Raw genomic sequence first — 24,786 nt, forward strand, 5'->3', positions numbered from 1 at the left:
TACCGTAACCATAAAAAAAATCAATTTTTTCTCGAACAAATTTGATCTCATTACAATAAATTTTACTGTTTTTTTTTATTGTGCAAAATTTTGATTTCATAGAATTTGTTGTAAACCTATTGTGGTGACTATTTGACCAATACAATAGAATTGCAATAAGATTAACTGTCAACAATAAAATCTATTGTTTTTATTAATATTTTATTGTATTTTTATGGTATTTTTATGGTATTTTATGGTTATTTTTATCCGGGTAGTTCATAAATAAACATTAATCTGTTTCACTTAATTTTAGGCGAATGGCCTTTTTGCCCCATAAGAGTGGCACTCTTGCCCCGTAGCATGTAGTTAGAGCAGGTTTTTTATAATCATTTACAGGGCTGTTACACATTCCTTGTTCTGCTTGCGAATGAGCAACATCAAGGCCTGTTGTCTCGTCACATGGCATAGCTTTAAAAGTGTTTTCACCGCGAAAAGTTTTTTTTTTTTCTGGAAGCAGTTTTTGTGCCTCAGGTGACTCGCGCATTACATAAGGAAGCAGCCGATCCTGGCGAAGCCTACGATCGGACTGTCCATCTTTAACCCGCTCGAAGATATCAAATTGATTTTATCGGAGCCATAGTCGGCAGAGCCGTGTAATACACATCGGCAAACGACAACCACACTGACGGTGTGTACGACTGGAAACAATAACCAGCAGAAAGCAGTGAGCCGCCGCACGGACGGTGTGTACGACCGGCATCTATTGTGGCAGAGCAGCAACAGTATAGCAGTAGAAACGGTAAGGGCAAATAGTAGCACGTATCTGTTTTTGTATTCCCATTCCACTGACTGTTTGCTTGTGGATCGTCTGTCTCTCCCACAGTAGAATCGTTCCACATAGGGTGGTTCGTTAATAAAAAAAAGTAAAATAATAATTACTTTTTGACGATAATTTTTAATTTCTAATGGATGGTTCAAAGGGGGGCAGTAAGCCTCCCAATGATAAACTTAGAAAGCGCTATTATCAGGCGTCCTCTGCCTCGCCTTGGGTTGTCTATTTTCGGCAGAAAGAGAAAGCCCTTAACTTCTTAGGGATTAAAAGAATATTGACGCGTCGTTTCCCGGGGACCGAATTTCATCAGGTCAATCGGAACAAACTGCGTATAACGGCGCCTACATATAATATCACAAATGATATTGCTGACGACGAGGGTTATAACAAAGAGTATTACGTCTACATCCCATCTCGAGATGTGGAGATAGACGGCGTGGTCTCTGCAGTGAGCCTGACGTGTGACGACGTCATGGAAGGTATGGGGCGCCTTCAAAATGCTGCTACATCTACCGTGGACGTTCTGGGTTGCAGGATATTGTATTCAGCGACCACGGTAGATGGTCAAAAGACTTATTCCCCTTCAGGCTCACTACAGGTGTCTTTCGCTGGATCGGTTCTCCCAAAGTTCTTAGAAATTGAAAATGTTTTTTTTCTAGGTGCGACTTTTTGTACCAAGGGTATATAATTGTACCAACTGCAAAAAGTTGGGACAAACAGCTGCTTTTTGTGACAACAAGCCCCGTTGTGGCAAATGTAGCCAAGACCACATGGAGGGTGCTTGCCAACAGGAAGCAACTAAATGTGCTTACTGTGGCAAAGAACCTCTTCATGCTTTGCAGGACTGCCCCGCGTACAAGAAGCGTACCAACAATGTGAAGCGTTCAATAAAAGAACGCCCCAAGCTGACGTTTGCAGAAATGGTTAAGTTGCAAAATGGATCCTCTGCTTCGTTGGCATCAGCCGCTCAAAATGAAAACACTTTTGAGATTTTGTCTTCCGATGAACTGGACTCTGACATAGCAGAGATTATTATTTCAATCAAAAGTGGTCGTCTAAAAACAGATCAGTCAATTCAAGTTCCTTTTGACCTCACGAGGAACATTGATTGGCAAAAATTGGTATCGGCGGTAACTCTTGGTATTGATTCTACCGATCCTCTACCACCACTGGAAGAGTATCGTTTCTTTACCGAACTAATCTATAAAAGCGCATTAGAAGCTCAGAAACGACGTGTTCCAAGTGCATCCCTCAAAATAAGACCCGCCACCCCTGGATGGGATGACGAATGCACAAAGTTGTATCTTGAGAAATCCGATGCCTTTAAAGATTATCGTAGACATGAAAGATCTGAGCTTTTTGAAAAGTATCTAAAGCTTGAAAAAAAGCTTAAAAACTTACTAAAAGCAAAGGAACGAAATTACTGGCGTACTTTTATCGAGGGACTTTCTAGAGAAACCTCGATGACAATGCTTTGGAGAAAGGCACGCTATATGCGAAACCGCTCATCTTCCAATGAGAGTGAAGAATACTCCTCCCAATGGATATTCGACTTCGCTAAAAAGGTTTGTCCAGATTCTGTTCCAGCACAACCAACTTTACGGGATACAGCCCGAAGTAACGGTTCTCTGGATGAACCATTCACAATGCTGGAATTTTCAATGGCACTTCTTTCATCAAATAACTCTGCTCCGGGAAGCGATATGATCAAATTCATTTATGGAATTCAATATAGTTCCACCAGCATGGAGACAGGTTAAAGTAATAGCTATTCAAAAGCCTGGGAAACCAGCGTCTGATCACAATTCTTACCGTCCGATCTCTATGTTATCATGCCTGAGGAAATTATTAGAAAAAATGATCCTATTAAGACTTGACCATTGGGTTGAATCAAACAATCTACTTTCAAATACGCAATTTGGTTTCCGGAAGAGTAAAGGAACAAACGATTGTCTAGCGATGCTTTCATCTGATATTCAACTGGCCTTTGCGCACAAGGAGCAATTGACTTCAGTCTTTTTGGATATTAAGGGCGCATTTGATTCGGTTTCCATAGACATACTGTCAGACAATTTGCACAGTAGTGGATTACCTGGTATTTTGAATAATTTCTTGTATAATTTGCTGTCAGAAAAAACAAATGACCTTCAATCTAGGTCAACTGACAACTTCTAGAATTAGCTACATGGGCTTACCCCAAGGTTCATGTTTAAGTCCCTTACTTTATAATTTCTATGTCAAAGATATTGATAACTGCTTAGATAATCAATGCACGCTTAGACAGCTTGCAGATGATACCGTGGTTTCCATGAGAGGTCCACGTGCAGAAATCTTGCAAAGACCATTGCAAAATTCCCTAAATAATCTGTCTCTCTGGGCAAGAAATTTAGGGATCGAGTTTTCACCGCAAAAAACTGAATTGGTAGTGTTTACAAGGAAGCGGTTTCCAGCCCAACTGCGTCTAAATATTTTGGGCAGAGACATTACCCAATCTTTAACCTTCAAATACCTTGGAGTCTGGTTTGATTCAAAATGCACTTGGGGTACCCACATTACGTATTTGAAACAAAAGTGTCAACAAAGGATCAACTTTCTACGATCAATTTCCGGGACATGGTGGGGTGCTCACCCGGAAGACCTCATTAAACTATATAAAACGACTATTCTTTCAGTTCTTGAGTATGGCTCTTTTTGCTTCCACTCGGCAAGAAAAAGCCACCTAATCAAATTGGAACGTATTCAATATCGTTGTTTACGTATTGCCCTTGGCTGTATGCATTCCAGTGATGGAAAAGTTCGCAAAAAATCACTACGACTCGCGAACTTTTCCCTTGGAGAACTTCGTTAAATATCGCAAACTTTTCCAACACTGATGCATTCAACACACAATATGAGCCTAGAGGTCCTAGCGGGCGTAAAACCCCTGCAGAACCGTTTCTGGGAGCTCTCATTAAGAATATTGATTAAATGTAGTGTCAGTAACAACCTTGTGATTGAAAACTTCGAAAAAAAATGCTTGAATTGAGCATCCAGTCTAGATTCGTGCGAATCTATCTTAATTATATGTCATCGGATATTAGCCTTTCTTGCTATAACCCCTCTCGTGTATGCTTTACTAACTACAGTTCCCCCATTGACTACGATCTCTCCATGAAACAGGCTATTCAAGGAGTTCCAGATCAACTTCGACCTATCTCAATTCCCCACATTTTTGCTGAAAAGTACCAACAAGTCAATTGCAATAGAAGATTTTTCACTGATGGATCCACTGGCTTCGGCGTCTTCAATGAATACTCAACCGCCTTTCGGAAACTTCAGGAACCTTGTTCCGTTTATGTTGCTGAGCTAGCAGCAATTAACTTCGCATTGGGGATGATTTCCGATATGCCCATAGACCATTACTTCATCTTCTCGGATAGTCTCAGTTCGATTGAGGCTATTCGGTCGATGAAACAAGGTAGGCACTCATCTTATTTCCTTTCAAAGGTAAGGGAGCAGATGAGTTTGCTGGTCGAAAGATCATATATGATTACCTTTGTATGGGTCCCCTCACATTGCTCAATCCCAGGCAATGAGAAGGCAGACTCTCTCGCAGATCGGCGAGATTTATGATAGAAGAATTTCACATGATGAATTTTTCCCATTAGTACGTCAGAGTTCTCTTTTAAGTTGGCAAAACGATTGGACAAATAATTCTCTTTGGCGGTGGTTACATTCCATTATTCCAAATGTTTCTTCGAGAGCGTGGTTCAAAGGTCTGTATGTAAGTCGGGGATTCATTCGAGTGATGTCAAGACTTATGTCCAACCACTACTCGCTAGACGCACATCTCTATACAATAAACCTCGTTGACAGCAATATATGTAGGTGCAGAACCGGTTTTGATGACATCGATCACGCAGTTTGGTATTGCCCGGGTAATGACGCCTCCAGAGCACGGCTATTGGATACCCTAGTGGCCCGAGGTAGACAACCCTTCCGTGAAGTAAGAGATGTATTGGGAACACGTGATCTTCCCTACATGCAAGCGATCTACGAATTCCTTTGTTTGCCTGATGTTAGAGTTTGATGTGACTATCCCCTCCTTTCCAAACAATTTCCCGCCATTGTGTCCCAGTCTTATTATCCTCCTGTTCCTGTGCTACTTGCCCCTGCCCAGTCAGGATTTGGTCAACCGTCCGAGAGTAGTATCTGAAGGAGGCTTCAGAAACCAGTTTCCTACCTAGATCCTTCCAATTGAAATTGTTACCCATTAACCTCGAGCCCGCCACGAGTAATTGGTACCCAATACTAACCTAGAAATACTGCTATTTAAAATGTAAATCAAACATTACTGATTTTGGCTCCGCAAAGTGTCACACACGACTGAGCCTAGTAAATAAACGAACTAGTTAAAAAAAAAACAGGGCTGTTACAAGATTTTCTAAATTTGATCCGCGAAATCCGCGATTTCACAAAAGAAATCCGCGACTTCAAATACTAATCCGCGACAAAAAAAAACTGTTTTCATTGCTTAAAAATAGCATTTGTATACTACTACATGGCATTTCAAGCTAATTGCTTATAGCATATTCGATTTTTGCCTTAGTGTTCTTTGAAGTACTTTCACATTTTAATTGAGAGCTTTCTATGCCTGTACCATCCTATGCCCAAGGAAGTAGAGAAAAATTCCAACCCGAAAAATTAAAAGACCGGACGGGAATAGGACTCAGTCGCCTCCAGCATGGACTTGCTTTGTAGCTGCGCCTTTACCGACTGAGCTAAAGGAGAATCGTTTGTAACCTTTGAATTTAAAATAAAAGAATAACATTGTATCATCTTCAGTTATTTATGTATAGTTTAAATTCTGAGTTATTAGTGAACATAATAAAACACCCTTACATTATGAGATTTTATTGAATAATACCGGCCTAGATTTGATGAAACATTATTAAAAAAATAATGCATTTTCATTTGAAATGCAATTATTTTTTTGAAAATTAACCTTTGCGTCTCTGACGTATTTTGCTGTCCTAAATGTTGTATTTAATTTGGCTCTAGTTTTCTCAATTTTTTGCTGATTCAAACCAAACACCCTGCACATAATCGAGAAATTACCAGAGTTTCATAAGTCACACTTGTTGGTCACGTCGCGGTTCTGTATTTACATTCCTTGGGGTCTGTCCAATGTTGAGACATTTTCATGATATTTTTTATTTCGTATATGAACCTTTTCGATGTCAAATCATAACCGAATCGTATATATGTGACTTTTAGGATCATGCACGACTTATTACTATGTATACAGGAAATTATATGTTTTCCAAATCGTCCTGGACATCAGTTGATTTGTTCTACTAGATCAACCAAGACTGCAATAATGTCTGTAGTATCGAAAAATGTCCAATCGATTCAAAGTGTATATGTGGATCATTTAATGATCGATTTCCGAGTAATCCAGATGTTGCAGGTTCGTCAAATCGTCCTGGAGTTCAGACAATTTGATCTACTAGATCAACCGAGATTGGGACAATGTCTTTAGTATCGAAATATTTCCAGACAGATGCACAGTGTCTATTTGGATCATGCATGAACTATTGCTATGTATACCAGGTGTTATAAGATCTCTAAATCATTCTGTCTAAATCAACCATGACTGGGATAAAGTCTGTAGTATCGAAATATGTGCAAACAGATTCATAGTGTCTATATGGATAATGTTTAATTATTTCCACGTATACCAGACGATCTAGGTTCTCCAAATCGTCCTGCAGTTCAGATGATTTGTTTTACTAGATCAACAAAGACTTGTATAATATCTGTAGTATCGACATATCGATTTGTAAATCTTAGAACATGGTTGGTTGGTTGGTTGTCTTTATTAAGGAGATTTTCAGCCAGACGCTGGTTCATTTCCGGTCTTAGAACATTTGGCATACACGGAAATAGATTGACATGATCCACATAGACATTGCAAATTTGTTTGGGCATATTTCGATACTACAGATATTGAATTGGTGTTGGGTGATGTAGTAGAAAAATAATCTGATCTCCAGAATGATTTCAGTACCTGTAACATCTTGTATACGTAGCAATAGGTCAGGCACGATCCACATTGAACACTTTGAATCTGTTTGGACATATTTCGATACTACAGACATTATTGCAGTCTTGGTTGATATAGTAGAACAAATCAACTGAACTCCTGGACGATTTGAAGAACCTAGAATATCCGGTATACATGGCAATTATTCGCATGTATACGATTCGTTTATGATTTGACAACGAAAAGTGCTATGTTCATATTGGAAATAAAATTAAAAAAAAAACATGAAAATGTCTCACGTTGGACAGATCTCAGGGAATTTTCCGTGTAAATCCGGTGTGACTTATGGAATTGAGATCATTTCTCGATTATCTGCATGGTGTATGCTTTGAACCGGTAAAAAATAGAGAGCCAAATGAACAACACAATTGATGACAGCAAAATAATCCGGGACGGAAAGGTTACAATTCCACAATTTTTGTGACAGCACATCAGTTCCTTCGCGATTTTCACATCATTTAATGTTTCCGCGATTTTCGCGACTGAAAGTTCAAATCCGCGACAAATCCGCGAAAATAGCGAAATCCGTGAAATTCGCGAAATCCGCGTCTGTTGTAACAGCCCTGCATTTACATTTTTTGTTGGGGTTTAATTTTAATTTCAATGATGATGCATGAAGACAATGTTATAAACTTACAATTCGGTGTACAAACTCATATAAATATTCACAGGATCGCATATACCAACAATCGTTAGGGTGACTTTCTTGCCCCTAGTTCCCCTACCTAGGGGAATTTACGTATTCTCGTCAATCTAAGCTGCGGCTGCGCTTCTATTAGCATGTTTCTTTGTTCTGTTTGCTTATCTATGAATTCCAATCGACAGAACTGTCAAAAGCTGTTTGAAAACGTGTTTACAACGCTCCAAACTTCTCAGGTGACTATGATTATTGTCGGCAGTCCATTTTTTTCGGTAGCCTTTCCATTTGGACTGCGCGTTAACCAACTGTTCTATTTTCGGCAACATTTTGTACTGCACATATTTATTTTAAATAAAAATATGGCATAACGGGATTGCTCAGTGTTAATACGCAGCTGTTTTGATAAGAAAATGCAGTGAAATTAACATTTAAATTTTGGTTACCGAAAACAGTCAATGGGTGCCGACACCGACATTTACCGTACCTACTTTTAAAAATAATTAGAAAAAATAATTTGTTCAAAGAAAACCATCCATTATTGTTTTTCAATGATTATTTACTTTGAGGTACGTTCAATTTTATTCCATACAAGTTGTTTCTGATACCTTAAAAAATAATCTGAAAAAAAAACAATTTTCCTAAGAAAACCACCCATTTTTGCTTTTCGATCGTGCTGATCAGAATATTGCTATTACCTGCAATATGCGGTATTTATTGACGATAAAACAATAACTATTATTATGATGACCATCTTACCCTCACTTCCCCTAGTCCTGTTTTACATCATCTATTTCAAATTTTCAACCTTATAACATATAACTTACCTTTCCAAGACGTAATATAAAATCACCCAAGCCCTCCAGCAATCTATAATGTATTGATTGCATAAATGTTTATCATAATGTGAATCCAATTGATTGTTGAGAATTTTATGAATCGTTTGAACCATACGTGGGATGAATTCAAAAGTCACTGAAATTGAAAGAAATGATAGAAAATAAATCGTAATCACTGAATGAAAAACCTAATGGAAATTAAAGTTACACACGTCCATATACAGCAAACATTAGCAATTTAGTCATATTTTAAAATAGATGTTCCTACTCCTGCCTATGCTGGCAATTGATTCCACCCCTGACCTAAAAATGTCCTAAGTAGTAGTGGAAGTTAACGAGACATGAATAATTATGGAGGAATCACATCGTTGAGCGCAATCTCGCATCTTAACAAGTATCTAAATGCTGATCGATACGACTTCACTTCAGTATTGCTGTTTCCAGTACTCACGGAAAATATGGCTGCACGTGCTCAAACGGACGTCATACATGCTGACTTGTCAGCAGCCTTCGATAAGGTAAACCACGCCATTGTCATTGCCAAACTTGGGTTGGCGGGAACCTCCTGCGATGGTTTCACTCATATCTCTGATGGCCGGTCCGATATTTACCAAATATAGTACAAGGTAGACATCATATCCAATAAGTGGTTGCGTAACTGGTACGAGGGTTTCATGATTTCCAAAGTCAACGGAATCTTCATATGTATGTGCACTAGACTGATGCAAAATTTGACTTTTTCGCTCCACAGTGCTTAATTGGTTTCAAATAGGGTCCTGATTAGCATCCAAAAGTTACAACTCATTTGGTTAGAAACAGACTTCGTACAAACCATTTGAAGTTTACATGTAAATTACTATGGGAAATCTCAATTTTTTGTTCATTGCCTTCTAGTCTTTTTCCATATTGAGCTGCGAAACAGTTCTATAGCCATTCTTATAGAAAATTTTCTCAGCTACAACTTTGCTGAGAATCATTTCTATGTAAAACGAGACAGCAAAAAGTTATTAATTATTTAAGAGATTGGTAAACTTATGACATGATCAAGCAGCTGCTCTGTAGGCAACACTGTATTTTGCAGTGTTACATAGTAGCCATGATTTTTGTGTCCTATTCAACGCCCCAGAAACACCAATGTTGCCTGCTGAGCAGTTGATTGAGCATGATCATAAGACATCAGCGCATTGAACCATTGATAACTTTCGATCCTTTCATTTAATCAAAAAGTGGTCTTCGACAAAGTTGTAGCTGGAAAAATGTCCTACAAGTACAGTTGAAAGTTTTTGAAGCAGATCGATATGGTGAATTATTAGATAGACATGAACAAAAATCTTGGTTTTACCATAGTAATTCCCATACAAACTTCAAATGGTTTGTGCCATCTCAGTTTCTCACCAAATGGGTTCAAATTTTGAGAGGTTAGTCAGGATCCGATTTGGAATCGTTTAAGTATTCTGGAGCGAAAATTTCAATTGTTGCATCACTTTCTGCACTAAAAACACCTAAAAAAAAGTAAAATTCTGGCCTTGACATGGTTCACAAAAGTTTTGTATTTTGATTGTCACAATACTGCATTGAAAAATAGCAAATAGTGTACGAGATATAGCCATGCAAAACCAAAGCGCGAGCAAAAATAATGATGAAGGCATAAATCAAAATTTCTAAATAAATTCTCAAAACCCAAATAGGGTTTTGCTAGTTTGGGTGAGTAGTTGCAGAAACTGAAGTCCGAATTGTATTTACCTTTGAAGACCTCGAAAATGTTGCACAGTGTTAGTGAATACACTGGCGAACTTGTCGGAAAAAGGCGGCATATATCCTGAACGGTGGCAGCAACTTCTCCGTTGAAGGTGGGACGATGGGAGGCATGGACTCCCTGCGTTTTTCGGGTGTAGCGTAAGTTTGCGCTGGATGCCTCGTTGGAAACTTGAAAAGCATTTACGACTGACTCGCTGGTACATGTGATTCAACCTCACATAATGTTGTTTCAGAGGAAGCGTGCGATACTTCGTAAACCTTTTCAATGCTGCTCACTTGATTGACTTCAATCTACGTAGCTCTCTCGTTTGACAGGGAGGGTGAGAAACTTTGTGGTGAGTTCTTTTCGGGACGTGTATGTCAATGACATATGCCAAGACATGTGAAAGGTTCGCGCTGCAACCTCAACGTCATCTGGATCAAGGGTGTTCTCCCATACCATGCTAGACAATACATCTATAATGCTAAGGTGGTCGGCTTTACGGAATTCATAAGAAACCGTCGAAATCACGCACGAGTTTGTCCTCAACAGTGACAAGTTTGGAAAAGTGTTGCTGCGCTGTAGTTGTCAATAAGGCTAATAGCTCCTGCGTGAAATGTTGAGCTATCAGGATCTGGATACAGGAATCCGCTATGAGATGGGCTCCACAAAACGCCTGGCAGATTGAAGTCACCCAAAATAAATATCTCATCAACTGGAGTGGCACTTTCTATAACTGTGAAAAATGACCGACAGTGAGTATCGATGAGTTCATTGTCCCGGACTCGATCAGGTGGAATGTACAGACCGCATAGAAATAGTGTGCGATCACCCAGATTGATGGCTGTCCAAACCTGCTCCACAGGTCCAGGACGACTATGCTGAGCACTGAAATCGGCATGACTGGCCTGGAGGAACCAGGAGCTTCCAAAGAGCGATCCTGGAGATGAATTAGGATTGTTCGAACAGTAAAGCGTATGTTGTGACTGAACAGTATCATAAGTGCTTCTCAACTGGAAACAGCCGGAAGATGCTTGAAGCGTTACACTGGAGCACGGAAGCTGATCAGGAAAATTACTGTAACTATACATTATTGCCTGAATACGATGGTTGGGAGACCCCACCTCCGAACTCGACCGCAGGTCCAGAACGACGCTGATGGCAGAAAATAGAACGACTTTGATGGCGGGAAACAGCGCGACTGGATCGAGTGGCATTTGATGCATAAGATCGCCGGAACCCAAGTGTGTTGGAGTTGTCAATGCGATTCGTTTCGACGGCTGAGCATTATGATGTCCTTGCCTAGGGATTTCCTTCCTAAACTTAGCGTGTGCGATTTCCTGTCTCTCAGTCATAGAATTAATCGCACTACCAAACGACGAAACAGTAGTTTTGAACCGAGCACATTTCATTGCACTCGTTGCACATCCAAAACAAGTTCGGGCTAGTGTGAACAATATTTAGAAAAGCCTAGTTCAAGTTTGTGCCACCGCATTTCAGGTGAAAAATCCTATCACAAATAGGAGACGGATTCTTCATCGCCTTTAACTGGTTTAGCGCATTGGTCACAGGCGGAAGTCATGCTGACTCAGTTTCCAAAACTAATTTAGAAACAGCGGTGGATATGCTCTAATACGCAAGAAGGAGTTGGCTTCTGCAGAGCGTCTGATATCGACAATAACACAACAGTAAACACTACAAGATCCGATTAGATAACTTTTCCACTGTTTTCACGAAATATGCTCCACATAGACTATTATCGCAACGAACTGAACTTTCCACTTCATGCTAACTTGAAAGTACCAATTAATGGAAAAAAGACCCATTATGAAGAAAAGTGGCTTAACTCATTGATGAGTAAATTTTTTACCCATTAATTATTATCTGTTACCAATTAATGAGTTTTTATTACCCCATTAATGAGTAACAGTAACTTATTAATGGGTAGCAGAAACTCATTAATGGGTAAAAAATTTACTCATCAATGAGTTAAGCCACTTTTCTTCAAAATGGGTATTTTTACACATTAATGAGTACTTTCAAGTTACCGTGTAACAAACGGTACAATTTTGCAAGTCTACAGAACGGGAAAAACAAAACGATAGCCCGTGTGATTAAAAAAACATCAAATTTAACAGCGCAAAATCACGACGATGTGAATGACAACAACAACCAAAATATTAACGACCAAACCTTTGGGTTGGTTTTCCAACTTATACATTTATTTTTCGTTACAGCAATTTAACTAATGCGTCCATTGATTAGAACTTGTTTAGTATATCTCTATTTGATTTACGCATCGTGCAAGCCGACCACTATTGAGTTGGTGATCAGCTGGTTGCCTCGACACGTTCCAATCAGGTATGATGTTGTTTATGAAACCAATCACCTTTTCAGGATTAACTTACACAATAGTAGCCCGGAGACTAACTAGCGTCTGACTGAAAGTCTCCCTAAAATAAGATAACCAACCATCCAAACAACCTAATACTATAGTTTTCACCAAAACAGATCGCTCGAATGTTCTTTATTCAAGCTGATGCACGATTAAATGGAAGCGAAACAGGCGCGAAAAAAGTTTCGATTTTGCCGATTACCCGAATAAAAATTTACCGTACAAAAACCTAGTGTTACAATGAACCATACCATACAAAAACCTATTGTAGCAACAATAAATGTTATTGTCAAAAACAATAAAAATACAATTAGTGTTCACTCCGCTGTCAACAGAAGCAGACCGCTCTCGATGTGTGTCACGCGATCGTCTGTTTACTCGTCAGCAACCATTGTGTGGTCCTCCACATTGTTCTTCATCGGCAGTTTTTCGGTCATGCGTCGTCGACTTTGGAAAGCAGCCGTTTAGTGATGATGAGTGTGTGAGTGCTGACCACGTTTTGCGTCCATTGCTACAATGGAAGCGCTACTGCCATTCAATGAAACCACTAGAAGCGGAACCCGTTCTGTTGGAGGAGGCTAACCATAATTATTATGGAAACCGAGATGGTTTGTCAAATCACCGTGGTAGAGGCAATTTCCAATTCACAAAACAATTATTATGACAACAGGTCCAATTTCAACTACCAACGAGGTAGGGGACCGCAAAGAGGTGGTTATCGTGGTAACAACCAAGCATTTATTATACCAATGCTGAAAGCGGGCAACCCTTATTACCATCACAGTTACAGAAAGTACAGAATGTACCGACTGTAAATCATCAACCACAACCTCAACAACAACAACATCAACAAAACAATTTAGGCCAACCGCGCAATTATACACAATAAATGCTTCAGCATCAAATTTTGTAAAGACACATGTCGAAATGACAAGTTCGATTTGTCCTTTTATGATCTACTCTGGAGCAGACATAGGGTTAACTACCCCATTACCCCACTATTAAGCACAACCCACACGAAGTCTTTCTTAATCTAGCGCGGTTTAGCACGGAATGTTATTATTACTGATGGCTTCCAAATGTATTTACCTTTCCGTACATATTGTAAGATTTGATAAAGAGAAACCAATCGTTGAGATATTGTCAAAAGTCTAACACCAAACTCAGCCTACGGATTTTAAACTGGGTCTAACGCATTGATACGCCATTGAAACGCCAATGAATTCACTTCGGCCTATCGAATTTAGATAAAAATTGATTCGGTCGGAGCGCTTGTTTTGTTTTTGGAAATAATGGGTGCAAACCTTCATATCACGCGTTCTCATTGACTTCGTTTGGTAGTAACAAACGAAAGTATCGTACTAAACGCATAATTGACATGTTAACTCTATAATCATAGATTTATTTGAAGTTATCTGCTCGATAGGGCCAAAATGGGCGATTAGGCCGAAGTACCCTATCTGTTTTTGAAATTAGCAAAATACATGATATCAACCCATAAATATAAATGAGAAATGCACAATTTCTGGCATTTCTGGTGAAAAACTAGAAACTCTTGCATCAACTGTTACTGCATTGACATTTCAGAATGCATTAACGTTGAATCATAGATTTTAGTTAGTACATGACAACTTCCCAATTTTTTATCACTTTTATCACTGTATATTTTCATTTTGTAGCGCAGGGTGGGGCAGTAAGAGCGCAAGTCAATCCAAGCCGATAGTAAAGGAGGGGTAATGGCTGACTCGCCACCTGCAGGCTACATGATCGCGATGAGAAGGGCTTATGATTAGATTGAGGTAGGTGGTTGGATGTTTTTTGTATTTAGTTGGCCACGATGCTACAAAATGATATGGAATGTGTAAGCTGGAAATAATTTGAAATTTGAATGAGTTATTTAATAATACATCAATTCATTCAGCGTTTTGCTCTGCTTTGAATAAAATTTAAGTTACTTAAAACTGACGATACTTCTGTACGCGTGCTTGCCTAGATTCTAAACACCGAATACAAAAAAGAAAAAAAGACCATAATTTTTAAACCCTTATTTCCCCAAATTTAGGAAAAATGCTTAAAAAATTATATAGCATCATAATAACCCGGAGCGGTTCAATTGAATATCCTACTACACAAAAATAAGATTAGATACAATTAGATTGGTCTCACCCGATATTCTTGAAATACTTGACGTTTTGAATGAAACATTGCCATTTTCAGATTTCGTGTTGTTAGTTTTCTTGAAGGTCTTGTGCTTAATGCTTGATTTGTCTTTCGCTTCCTATTTCTAAGAATTTACTCTATAAATAGATAAATAAAACAACGCTTCCCGCCCACAACCTGTAGACCGTGTGCAGAATCTTTGTGATGATACTTTCTAAACGTGCATACCCATAAAAATAAATCCAATTCAATAAAGGATTTATTAAAAAAAACAGATGATTTCTACTGGGACTACTGTAACTAAATCCAGCATTCTTACTAAAATATCCAATGCTATGCTTAATCATTTATTATTAGTACAGAGCAATAAACAATGTACAGTGATGATTAAGGAGAAGCATCCCGAGCAAAGTCCAGCATCAAAATGATAGCAAATTGAAATCAAGTTTTGATATCAACATCAAACTGAAATCATAATTTGATTTCAGTTTACGCAATTGACAAATTTGATACCTAATTTTGTTTTCATTGTGCTGTACATTTGCTCTCCAGAAATATGTTGTTGCGGGTTTGGTTTCATTGCCTTAGCATAACATCAAATTGAATACTTGTTTTGCTATCAACAGGAAAAAGGGATATCAAATTTGGTTTTCAGTTTGCTCTCACTGATAGCAGAAATAGTTTTCAATGTGATGTCACAGGAAGATATGTTTGCTGTCAATTTTGATATTTTAACCGTTAAAACGACCAAAACGACTGCAACCTGAGTAATCATTATCACCGAAATCACAACATCAAATTTAGATTTCAATTTGATCTCAGGCTTTGCTCGGGATACAGCTCCGAAAAAAATTTGGTTTCGATTTTTCTAAAATTATTGGGAAACGATATCAAAAATCTAAAGGATTACATTTTTTGGTATTTTTTAATGAAAATTCACGTGCAAAAATATTTTTTTGTTATTTATCATGGCATAAAGTTGGATTCAAAAAACCACAAAACATCAACTTTTTGGTTTTGCTGAGAGTCCAATATTTTTTTCATGATGAAATAGAAAAATTATTTTTAAATGTAAATTTTCTCAAGAATCTAAGAAAAAAACTGATTTTCTTGGATTTCTGATATTTTTTTCCAATGTTTTTAGAGAAATAAAAAAGTGGTGAAAATATTTTTTTTTATTTTCGGGGCGGTAATCTTTCCCTTAATCTGTTAATATGCTTTTATAAGCAGGTTCAAATGCACTTTTGGTAAGCATCAACACTGATCTGGCAACACTAGTGAGCATTGAACTTTTTGATAGTGTACCTGTATACATTCCTACACGCAGAAAAATGGGTTTTTTTTATAGGGCCTAATGTATTTTGTTATTGTATCCAGCATATTGTATCACTATTTCAACAAAAAATAAAAAATATTTTTGAATCGACAAAATGGTTTTTAGAATCAACAAACAGATTATTTACTCTACAACCGGTTTGTTGATTCAAAAATATTTTTCTTTGAATTAACCGAATAATATATTTGAATCAATACCACAAATAAATTGGGCCCTGAGCCAAAAATATATCCATGTGAATTTAAAAATCATTTCTCTGCGAGTAACTACAGAGATAACTACATGCAGAAAACGAAGAAATTGAGTCCAAGGCTACATACAATTGAATTTTGAATCATGTTATTTTGTCTTTGATTTATTTTAAAATCATTACACTGCTTCTTATCAATTGATTATTATTACTCTAATAATGCACAGTTTGAAATTTGAACTATAATCTGGTATTTTAATATGAATTCCCGTTTCTCTTAATATTTTTCATCATAAAATAAAGCTTCTACTTCCCGGAATTACACATTGAGTTTCTTTTTTCCTGTTTTTTCATTCGTGCACTCAAATCGATTCGTTAATAAAAGATTCAGTACAAAATTCTTTGTGGGACAGTTGTGCGTAGAATTTCAACATGGGATAATTAGACTTGATGTTGTTTTAAATAAGCTCAAAACAAATAACATGTTTTTCTATTTTCATTCGAAAGTTTACCTAAAAAAGTAGATATTCATACATCATCTATTGAGAGATTCGGCCTCCGGATACGTTCAAAACTCGTCACCAATTGGTGGTTGGTGAGTAGTAGGCTCAGATGTAACAAGCCTGACTTACGCTGATTTGGCTCTGAACACGGCCTCCATGAAGGATCGTGTCAACCCTAGCATGGCCTCCCTGCTTGCATAGATAACCATGAGATCACGATAGGCAACTACATACAACGAGTGGAGATAGCGACCCAATAGAATGGAGAAAAAACGGAGAAAAAAAACAAAAAAGAAGAAAAAAAAAATGAGAAAACCCAATAAAAATATGAAGGACGACGGCAAGACCAGAAAGTGAAAACGGAGGAGCGAACGTGTTCGCAAGAAGCGGGATACTGCAGAGATCACCAGTGTTGAACCTGGAGGCAACAGCGAGTTCTAGCAGCAGCAGTAAGCCCCATGATGAGCAGCAAGGACACCAAGGAGAACTAGGTTTTATGCTAAGCCAGATGTTCACACCAAAATCCAGCAGTAGCACACTCCAAGAAGGATTGCAGCTTGGGAAGACCAAATTGATGGAGGTCATCAAGAACTCCATGACTTCGTCAAGGATAAGAGCAACGTCCACAAGGCAATAAAGGAAATGGTGACGGGCATCAAATTCGCCATGATTGCTGCCGAACGTGAACAGGATGCGCTGCCAGGAGAGAAAGAGGAGTTGAAAAAAGTCAAGAACGACAAGGAAGACAACAAGGAGGAAGGATGGTGTACCTTCGAGAAGCCGAAGGAGAAGTGGATAAAACGGAAGGAAAAAGAAGTGAAGAAGAAAGAAGAACAGAAGAAGTAGGGAGCGAAGTAAGGGCGATGCTCTGGATCGTCGAAGCAAAAGACAAAACGTCGTATGCAGCACTCCTCCGGAAGGTTCGAGAGGATCCGGAGTTGAAGCAACTAGAGAACGTGGTGAAAACCAGGCGCACCCAGAAAGGCAAGATGCTCTTTGAGCTGAAGAAGGAGCTCGTCGAACAGTCTCTTGGCGAAGGGGCGAGCGTAAGAGCTCTATCCCAGGAGACAGTGGTCGAGTGCAGGGACCTGGACGAGATCACTACAGAAAAGGAGCTAAGAAGTGCGTTGAGAGAGCACTGCGATCTGGGAGATGTCCCGATGTCAATCCGGATGAGGAAGGCGTACGGCGGCATCCAAACGGCGGTAATACGGCTTTCTACAGGTGTAGCGAATAAGCTGTTTGAGACGGGCAAGGTCAAAGTTGGCTGGTCAGTGTGCTCACTGAAAGCCACTCTTCGGGTTACCAAGCAACTGCAGCAAGAGGCTGCACGAAGCAACCGAGGTGTATGCTCTGCAAAAAAAAAGACGATAATGAGCATACGACGGGAGGCTAAATGCCTAGCATACAAAAAGGCGATGGCAGGCCAACAGTAATGGAGGTAACCCAAATCATTGCGACATTGCTCAGCAACTGTTGTGATAGTCGACCACAGAAACAAAGTGCGACGTTGTAATCATTGCGGATCCGTATCGAGTCCCTCCCGATAACGGTAACTGGGTGGCGGATAGAGCTGGGATGGCTGCTATACAAGTTATGGGCAGATACCCTATTCAAAAGTGGTTGTGTACTCATACAAAGGTTTCGTGATCGCAAAAATTAACGTAATCTTCATGTGTAGTTGTTAAGCACCTCCCAGAAGTTCCATGAGATACTGGATGGACTTACCAAATAGCTGATCGGATGACGACCGGTAGTCATCGCAGGAGACTTCAATGCTTGGGCAGTGGAGTGGGGAAGCAGATGTTCCAATGCAAGAGAGCACAGTCTGCTGGAAGCTCTGGCAAAACTGGAAGTTATGCTGGCCAATAAAGGCACCAGCAGCACTTTTCGCAGAAATGGCTGGGAATCCATTATCGACGTTACTTTCTGCAGCCAGTCGCTGGTGGCAAACAAAGATCGGAGAGTGTGCGAAGCATATACCCATAGCGACCATCAGGCGATCCGATATGGCATCGGCCAACCGAATACTGTGGCAGTGCGGAGGACGAGAACTTGTGACCGGAAGTGGAAGAAGAAGGCTTTCGACAAGGATCTTTTCGTTGATAGTCCCGCAGATCTAAACCCGAACGAACTGACAGAAATGTTAGTGAGAGCATGTGACCAGACCATGCCGAGGAAACTGGAGCCAAATAACAGACGGCGTCCAGTTTACTGGTGAAACAAGGCACTTAGCACTCTCCGCGCTAGTTGTCTCAGAGCCAGAAGACGTGTTCAGAGAGCAAGAACGGAAGCAGACAGAGAGGAACGAAGAGAAGTGTTTCGAGCGGCCAGGGCCGCACCTAAACGAGAGATAAGGCAGAGCAAGTCAAACTGTTTTAAGGAGCTGTGTCGAGACGCTGATGCCAACCCCTGGGGCGACGCATACCGAGTCGTGATGGCGAAGATCAGAGGTCCAACGATGCCCGCTGAAATATGCCCAGAGAAGCTGACAGTCATCGTGGAAGGACTTTTCCGAAGCACGACCCAACAACTTGGCCACCTACACCGTACGGAGAAGGAGATGGAGATAAAGTCGAAGTCACCAACGAGGAACTCCTAGCAGTAGCGAAAGGATTGAAGGTGAAGAAAGCTCCCGGTCCGGATGGAATCCCCAACGTAGCGTTGAAAGTGGCGATCCAGGCGTCCCCGGACATGTCCAGGAGGAACTGCAAAATGCTTGGACGAGGGTCCTTTCCCTGACAAGTGGAAGAAGCTAGTGTTGCTGCCGAAACCAGGAAAACCGCCGGGGGATCCAGCATCGTACAGGCCTATTGCCTGCTGGATACACTCGGAAAACTCTTGGAGAGGATCGAAATCAACGGAGAGTGAGTACGGATTGTAGGAGAGGCAGTTCGGATTCTGGAAAGGGAGATCGACGGTGGATGCAGTTCGGACAATGGTAGAGAGAACTGAGAAGGCGTCCAAACAGAAGCGAAGAGGCGATCAATATTGCACCGTGATAACGATCGACGTCAAGAATGCGTTCAACAGCGCCAGCTGGGAGGCCATCGCCGAAGCGCTGCATAGAATGAGAGTCCCTGACTGCCTGTGCAGGATCCTGATGAGTTATTTCCAGAACCGGGTTCTGGTCTACGAGACAGACATGGGACAGAGATCGATTAGGATCACAGCGGGAGTTCCACAAGGCTCCATCCTTATTCCAACGCTATGGAACGCGATGCACTACGGCGTGCTAACGCTGAAACTGCCCAAAGGAGTTGAGATCGTTGGCTTTGCGATAGACATGATTGGTACCTGGATGCAAGGAGCAAAGCTGCAGATAGCCCACCACAAAACGGAAGTGTTATTGGTCAGTAACTGTAAAGCGGTACAGCGGGCAGAAATCACCGTCGGGGAGCACGCGATAGCCTCAAAGCGTATGTTGAAATTCCTGGGAGTGATCATCGACGACCGGCTACACTTCAACAGCCACGTCGAATATGCCTGTGAGAAGGCTTCGAAGACCATCAACGCGATAGCTCGAATCATGCCGAACAACATTGGTCCGAGCAGTAGCAGTCATCTACACTGAGGTATGGAGGTCCAGCCTGGGTTGCAGCGCTGGAAACGAAGCAGAACCGAAGAAAACTGAGCAGTACTTTCCGGCTCATGGCCATGCGAATCGTGAGTGCGTACAGAATCATCTCGTCGGAAGCAGTATGCGTTATCGCCGGTATGATCCCTATCGGCATCACCTTGGCGGAGGACAGCAAGCGCTACAGACGGAGAGAAGCCGGAAGAGTACGTTGTGAGAGTGAAGTCATTTGCTAAGTGGCAACAGGAGTGGAACACGACGGAGAACGGTAGATGGACACATAGACTAAGACCAATTCTTTCGACCTGGGTGAACAGAAAACACGGAGAAGTCAACTTCCATCTAACGCAGTTCCTGTCTGGCCACGGCTGCTTCAGGAAGTACCTGCATTGGTTCGGACATGCAGCGTCACCCCTCTGTCCGGAGTGTGGCAATGACAATGAAACGCCGGAGCATGTGGTTTTCGACTGTCCATCGACTGTTCGAGGCAGTGCGAAGGGAGATGCCCATCCTTAACGTGGACAATGTCGTCGATGAAATGTGTCGAGAGGAGGGCACTTGGAATGCCGTCAGCAGGGCAGTCACGCAGTAATGTCGGAGCTGCAGCGAAAATTGAGAGAAGAGCAGCGATCTAACAACACGACAAGTGCATGCGCACAGCCACCCACCGAAGTAGTCACTTCACAGTGGTCCCGGGGGGGGGGTTCAGACAGAGAAGAGAGTAAGGAATGGGTTTTAGTGGAGCTGCACTAGGTAACTAGTGGATACCACACCATGCCAACTTCACTACAGGCCAGGGTTCTTAAAGTTTTCTTAAACCTTACAATAAAAAAATAAAAAAAAATAAACACACACACACATAGAGCTATAAATGGTGAGCTGACAACCTAGTTTTGGTCCTCACAAGTTCTTACCTCACACCTCCCCGTGGTGTAGCTTTGGCAATGTTGTCTTTCAGACAACAACAGAGTGAGGGGGTGCGACGCGAACACTGTCGCGGTAACCATAGCACGGCGATAGAGGAAATGCTTCGCCAATCCGCAGGAGTGCCAACTGGCACATTTGGATCGACGCCAGTATGATCCTAATTACGGCATACTGGACACGGCATGGAATAATGGACACGATACAGCACAATGGATTGGATACCACGCTACAAGACTGACAGTCGTGCTATTCTGCTCCCTGAGTAGAGAAGGGTGACACCTTCTTGAAATGGCGAGTAGGGTATTAGTGCGGCTGCCCCCGTCCCGGTAAAACCTTGGCAGGCCTCCAGATACATTCAAAAATCATCATCAATTGGTGGTTGGTGAGTAGTAGGCTCAGATGTAACATTCCTGACTTACGCCGATCTGGCTCTAAACACCCTAGCATGACCTCCCTGCTTGCATAGATAACCATGGGATCACGATAGGAGACTACAAACAAGAAAATGAAAAAAAAAACAAAAAAAAATATGAAGGACGACGGCAAGACGCCAGACAGTGAAAGCAGAGATCATCAGTGTCGAACAGCAGTAAGTCCCAAAGTAAGCAGCAAGGACCCCAAAGATTCCAAGGAGAGCAGCCAGGCGTTGGACTAAGCCAGATATTCACACCGATATCCAGCAGTAGTAAATCTCAAGAACTGCACCTTAAGAGAACCAAAATGACGACGATCAGGAGGAAGATCTATGAACTCTATGTGTTCGTAGAGGAAAAAAACAACGTACACAAAGAGATCAAGCAACTTGTGACTGGAATCAAATCCGGCATAACAGTGGCATATCGGGAGTTCCAAGAGTGAAGAAAAAGAGCCGAAAATGCCGAAAAGGCTCTTCTGGAGGCCAAGGAGAGCATAAAACTAGCTGACGCACATGAGACGCCAAAGGGACCCACAAATCCACGTCCTGAAAAGAGAGATAGGGACACGCCAGGAGATGAGGAGGAGCCCACAAAATGCAGGGACGACGAGGAAGGCATAAAGGAGATGGGAGAACCGTAAAGTCGAGAACCAGAAGGAGAGGAAGAAAAAACAGAAGGAAGAAGGAAGAGAAGAAGGAAGACAGGAAGAACAAGAAGCAGCCTAGGCCTCGTAGGGAGAGCAGCAAGCGTGACGCTATGGTTGTTGAAGCGAAGGACAAAACGTTGTACGCAGCATTCCTCCGGAAAGTGAGAGCGGATCCGGAGTTGAAACAACTAGGCGAGAACGTGGTGAAAACCAGGTGAACCCAGAAAGACGAGATGCTATATGGGCTGCAAAGGGACCCTACGATTAAGAAGGCAGTTTTTAAGGAGCTCGTCGAAAAATCTCTTGGCGGGACGGCGAACATAAGAGCCTTATCCCAGGAGTCACGGCTACACGAATCTCGGCTGCTAAGCCTCTACTGCTGCTATTCCTGTTGTTCCTGTTGCTGCTGCTGCTGCTGCTGTTCCTGCTGCTGCTGTTCCTGCTGCTGCTGTTCCTGCTGCTACTGCTGTTCGTCCGTCGCCTTCAACGTTCGTCACAAGAATGCTTTCTGCGAGCTTAGTTAGCCCATATTTATACCAAACGAATGTTCCCTCTTTTACACAGCACTGCTAGCTGTCTCGGGATTTGCCCTCACAAAGCAATGATAGTTAGATTTTATTCACATTCACGCTAATTTGGGTTTACTCAAATTACGCGTTTCATTAATGAGTTTATTTTCATTTTTTTTTTAATCATTATTATTTCACACCAACTCTATACACCACAGTCAGGTGCAGGGATCTGGACAAGATCACAACGGAAGACGAGTTGAAAAGTGCAATGCAACCTGGGAGACGTACCGATGGCAATTCGGTTGAGGAAGGCGTATGGTGGCACGCACACGACGTCGATACGACATTCTTCGGACGCAGCTAACGAGCTGCTGAAGACAGGCCGAATCAAGGTTTGGTGGTCAGTGTGCCCGTTGAAAACTATTCCTCGGGTGTCTAAGAAAATGGAGAGATTCTACAAATGCATGGGCTTCGGTCACCAGGCGAGAAACTGCAAAGGCCGTGACAGATCTGATCTGTTCAGGAAATGCGGAGAAAAAGGCTAATACAATCCAACCGAGGTGCATGCTCTGCAAAAAGGAGGACGGAAACGGCCATGTGACGGGAAGTTTCAGGTGCCCAGAGTTCAAGAAGGCGATGGTGGGCCAGATGCAATAATGGAGGTAACCCAAATAAATCTCAATCATTGCAACACAGCACAGCAACTGTTGTGACATTCCACAACGGAAACAAATTGCGACGTTGCTATCATTGCAGAGCCATATCGAGTCCCTCTCGATAATGGTAACTGGGTGGCAGATATAGCAGGACTGGCAGCCATACAAGTCATGGGCAGGTATCCCATTCAACAAGTGGTGGCGGGCTCAAACGAAGGTTTCGTGATCACCAAAATCAATGGAATCTACGTATGTAGTTGCTACGCACCCCCAAGATGGACAATTGAGCAGTTCCACCAGATGCTAGATGGGCTCACCGGAGAGCTCATTTGACGGAGACCTGTCGTCATCGCAGGAGATTTCAATGCTTGGGCAGTGGATTGGAGGAGCAACGCAAGAGGGTATAACCTGTTGGAAGCTCTGGCAAAGTTGAACGTCAGTCTAAACAACTTAGGCAACATCTGCACCTTCCGCAAAGATCGTAGGGAATAATTTATTGACGTCACTTTCTGCTGTACGTCGCTAGTGGCAAGTTTGAACTGAAGGGTGTGCGAAGAGTACACCCATAGTTACCATCAGGCGATCCGGTACTGTATCGGCGAACAGACACCGGTGGAAATGAATGCAGAGGACGAAAGTAAGCGAGCGGAAGTGGAAGACGGAGGCATTAAATAAGGATCTCTTCATCGAAGCTCTAAGGGTAGAGAGCAGCGTCCCGGGTCTAAGCGCAAACGAATCATTAGCAAGGGCATGTGACACGACTATGCCGAGAAAACTGGAGCCAACGAACAGGCGGCGTCCAGCTTACTGGTGGAACGAGGAAATTAGCACCATCCATGCTACTTATCTTCTAGCCAAAACGCGCGTTCAGACAGCAAGAACAGAACCAGACAGAGAGGAGCGCAGGGTGGTGTTCCGAGAGGCCAGGGCTGCACAATCCCTGGGGCAACGCATACCGAGTCACGATGGCGAAGATCAGATTGAAATGTGTCCCAACAAGCTGAAAGTCATTGTGGAGGGACTTTCCCCACAGCATGACCCAACGACCTGGCCACCTACACCGTATGGCGAGGAAAATGGAGACAACGTTCAACAAGTCTCCAACGAGGAACTCCATGCACCAGCGGGTTAAAGAAGAAGAAAGCTCCCGACCCGGATGGAATTCCCAACGTGGCGTTGAAAGCGGAGATCCAGACTTTCCCGGACATGTTCAGGATGGTGCTGCAGAGATGTCTGGACGAGGGTCAGTTACCTCATAGGGTGAAGGTACAAAAGCTTTGCCCAAGCCTGAAATCCTGCATCGTATAGGCCATCCTGAACAGGCTGACGAAATGCACGGAGAGTTAATACGGGTT

The 24,786-nt window shown here is 41.8% G+C and overlaps 1 protein-coding gene across 2 annotated transcripts in view; it reads right to left on the reverse strand.

The window, feature by feature from the left end:
* Positions 1-24,786, reverse strand: part of LOC135707022 (calcineurin-binding protein cabin-1-like) — a 340,814-nt gene that overhangs the window by 147,257 nt on the left and 168,771 nt on the right. For both annotated transcript variants that reach the window (XM_065228739.1, XM_065228740.1), the window contains exon 11: positions 8,364-8,511. In XM_065228739.1, coding sequence (XP_065084811.1) covers positions 8,364-8,511 — 148 coding nt within the window. The remainder of the gene's footprint in view (positions 1-8,363; positions 8,512-24,786) is intronic.

Source organism: Ochlerotatus camptorhynchus, unplaced genomic scaffold (genome assembly GCF_037179485.1).
Source record: "Ochlerotatus camptorhynchus isolate MF236.1 unplaced genomic scaffold, CSIRO-AGI_Acam_v1.1 ptg000301l, whole genome shotgun sequence".
NCBI classification, from domain to species: domain Eukaryota; kingdom Metazoa; phylum Arthropoda; class Insecta; order Diptera; family Culicidae; genus Ochlerotatus; species Ochlerotatus camptorhynchus.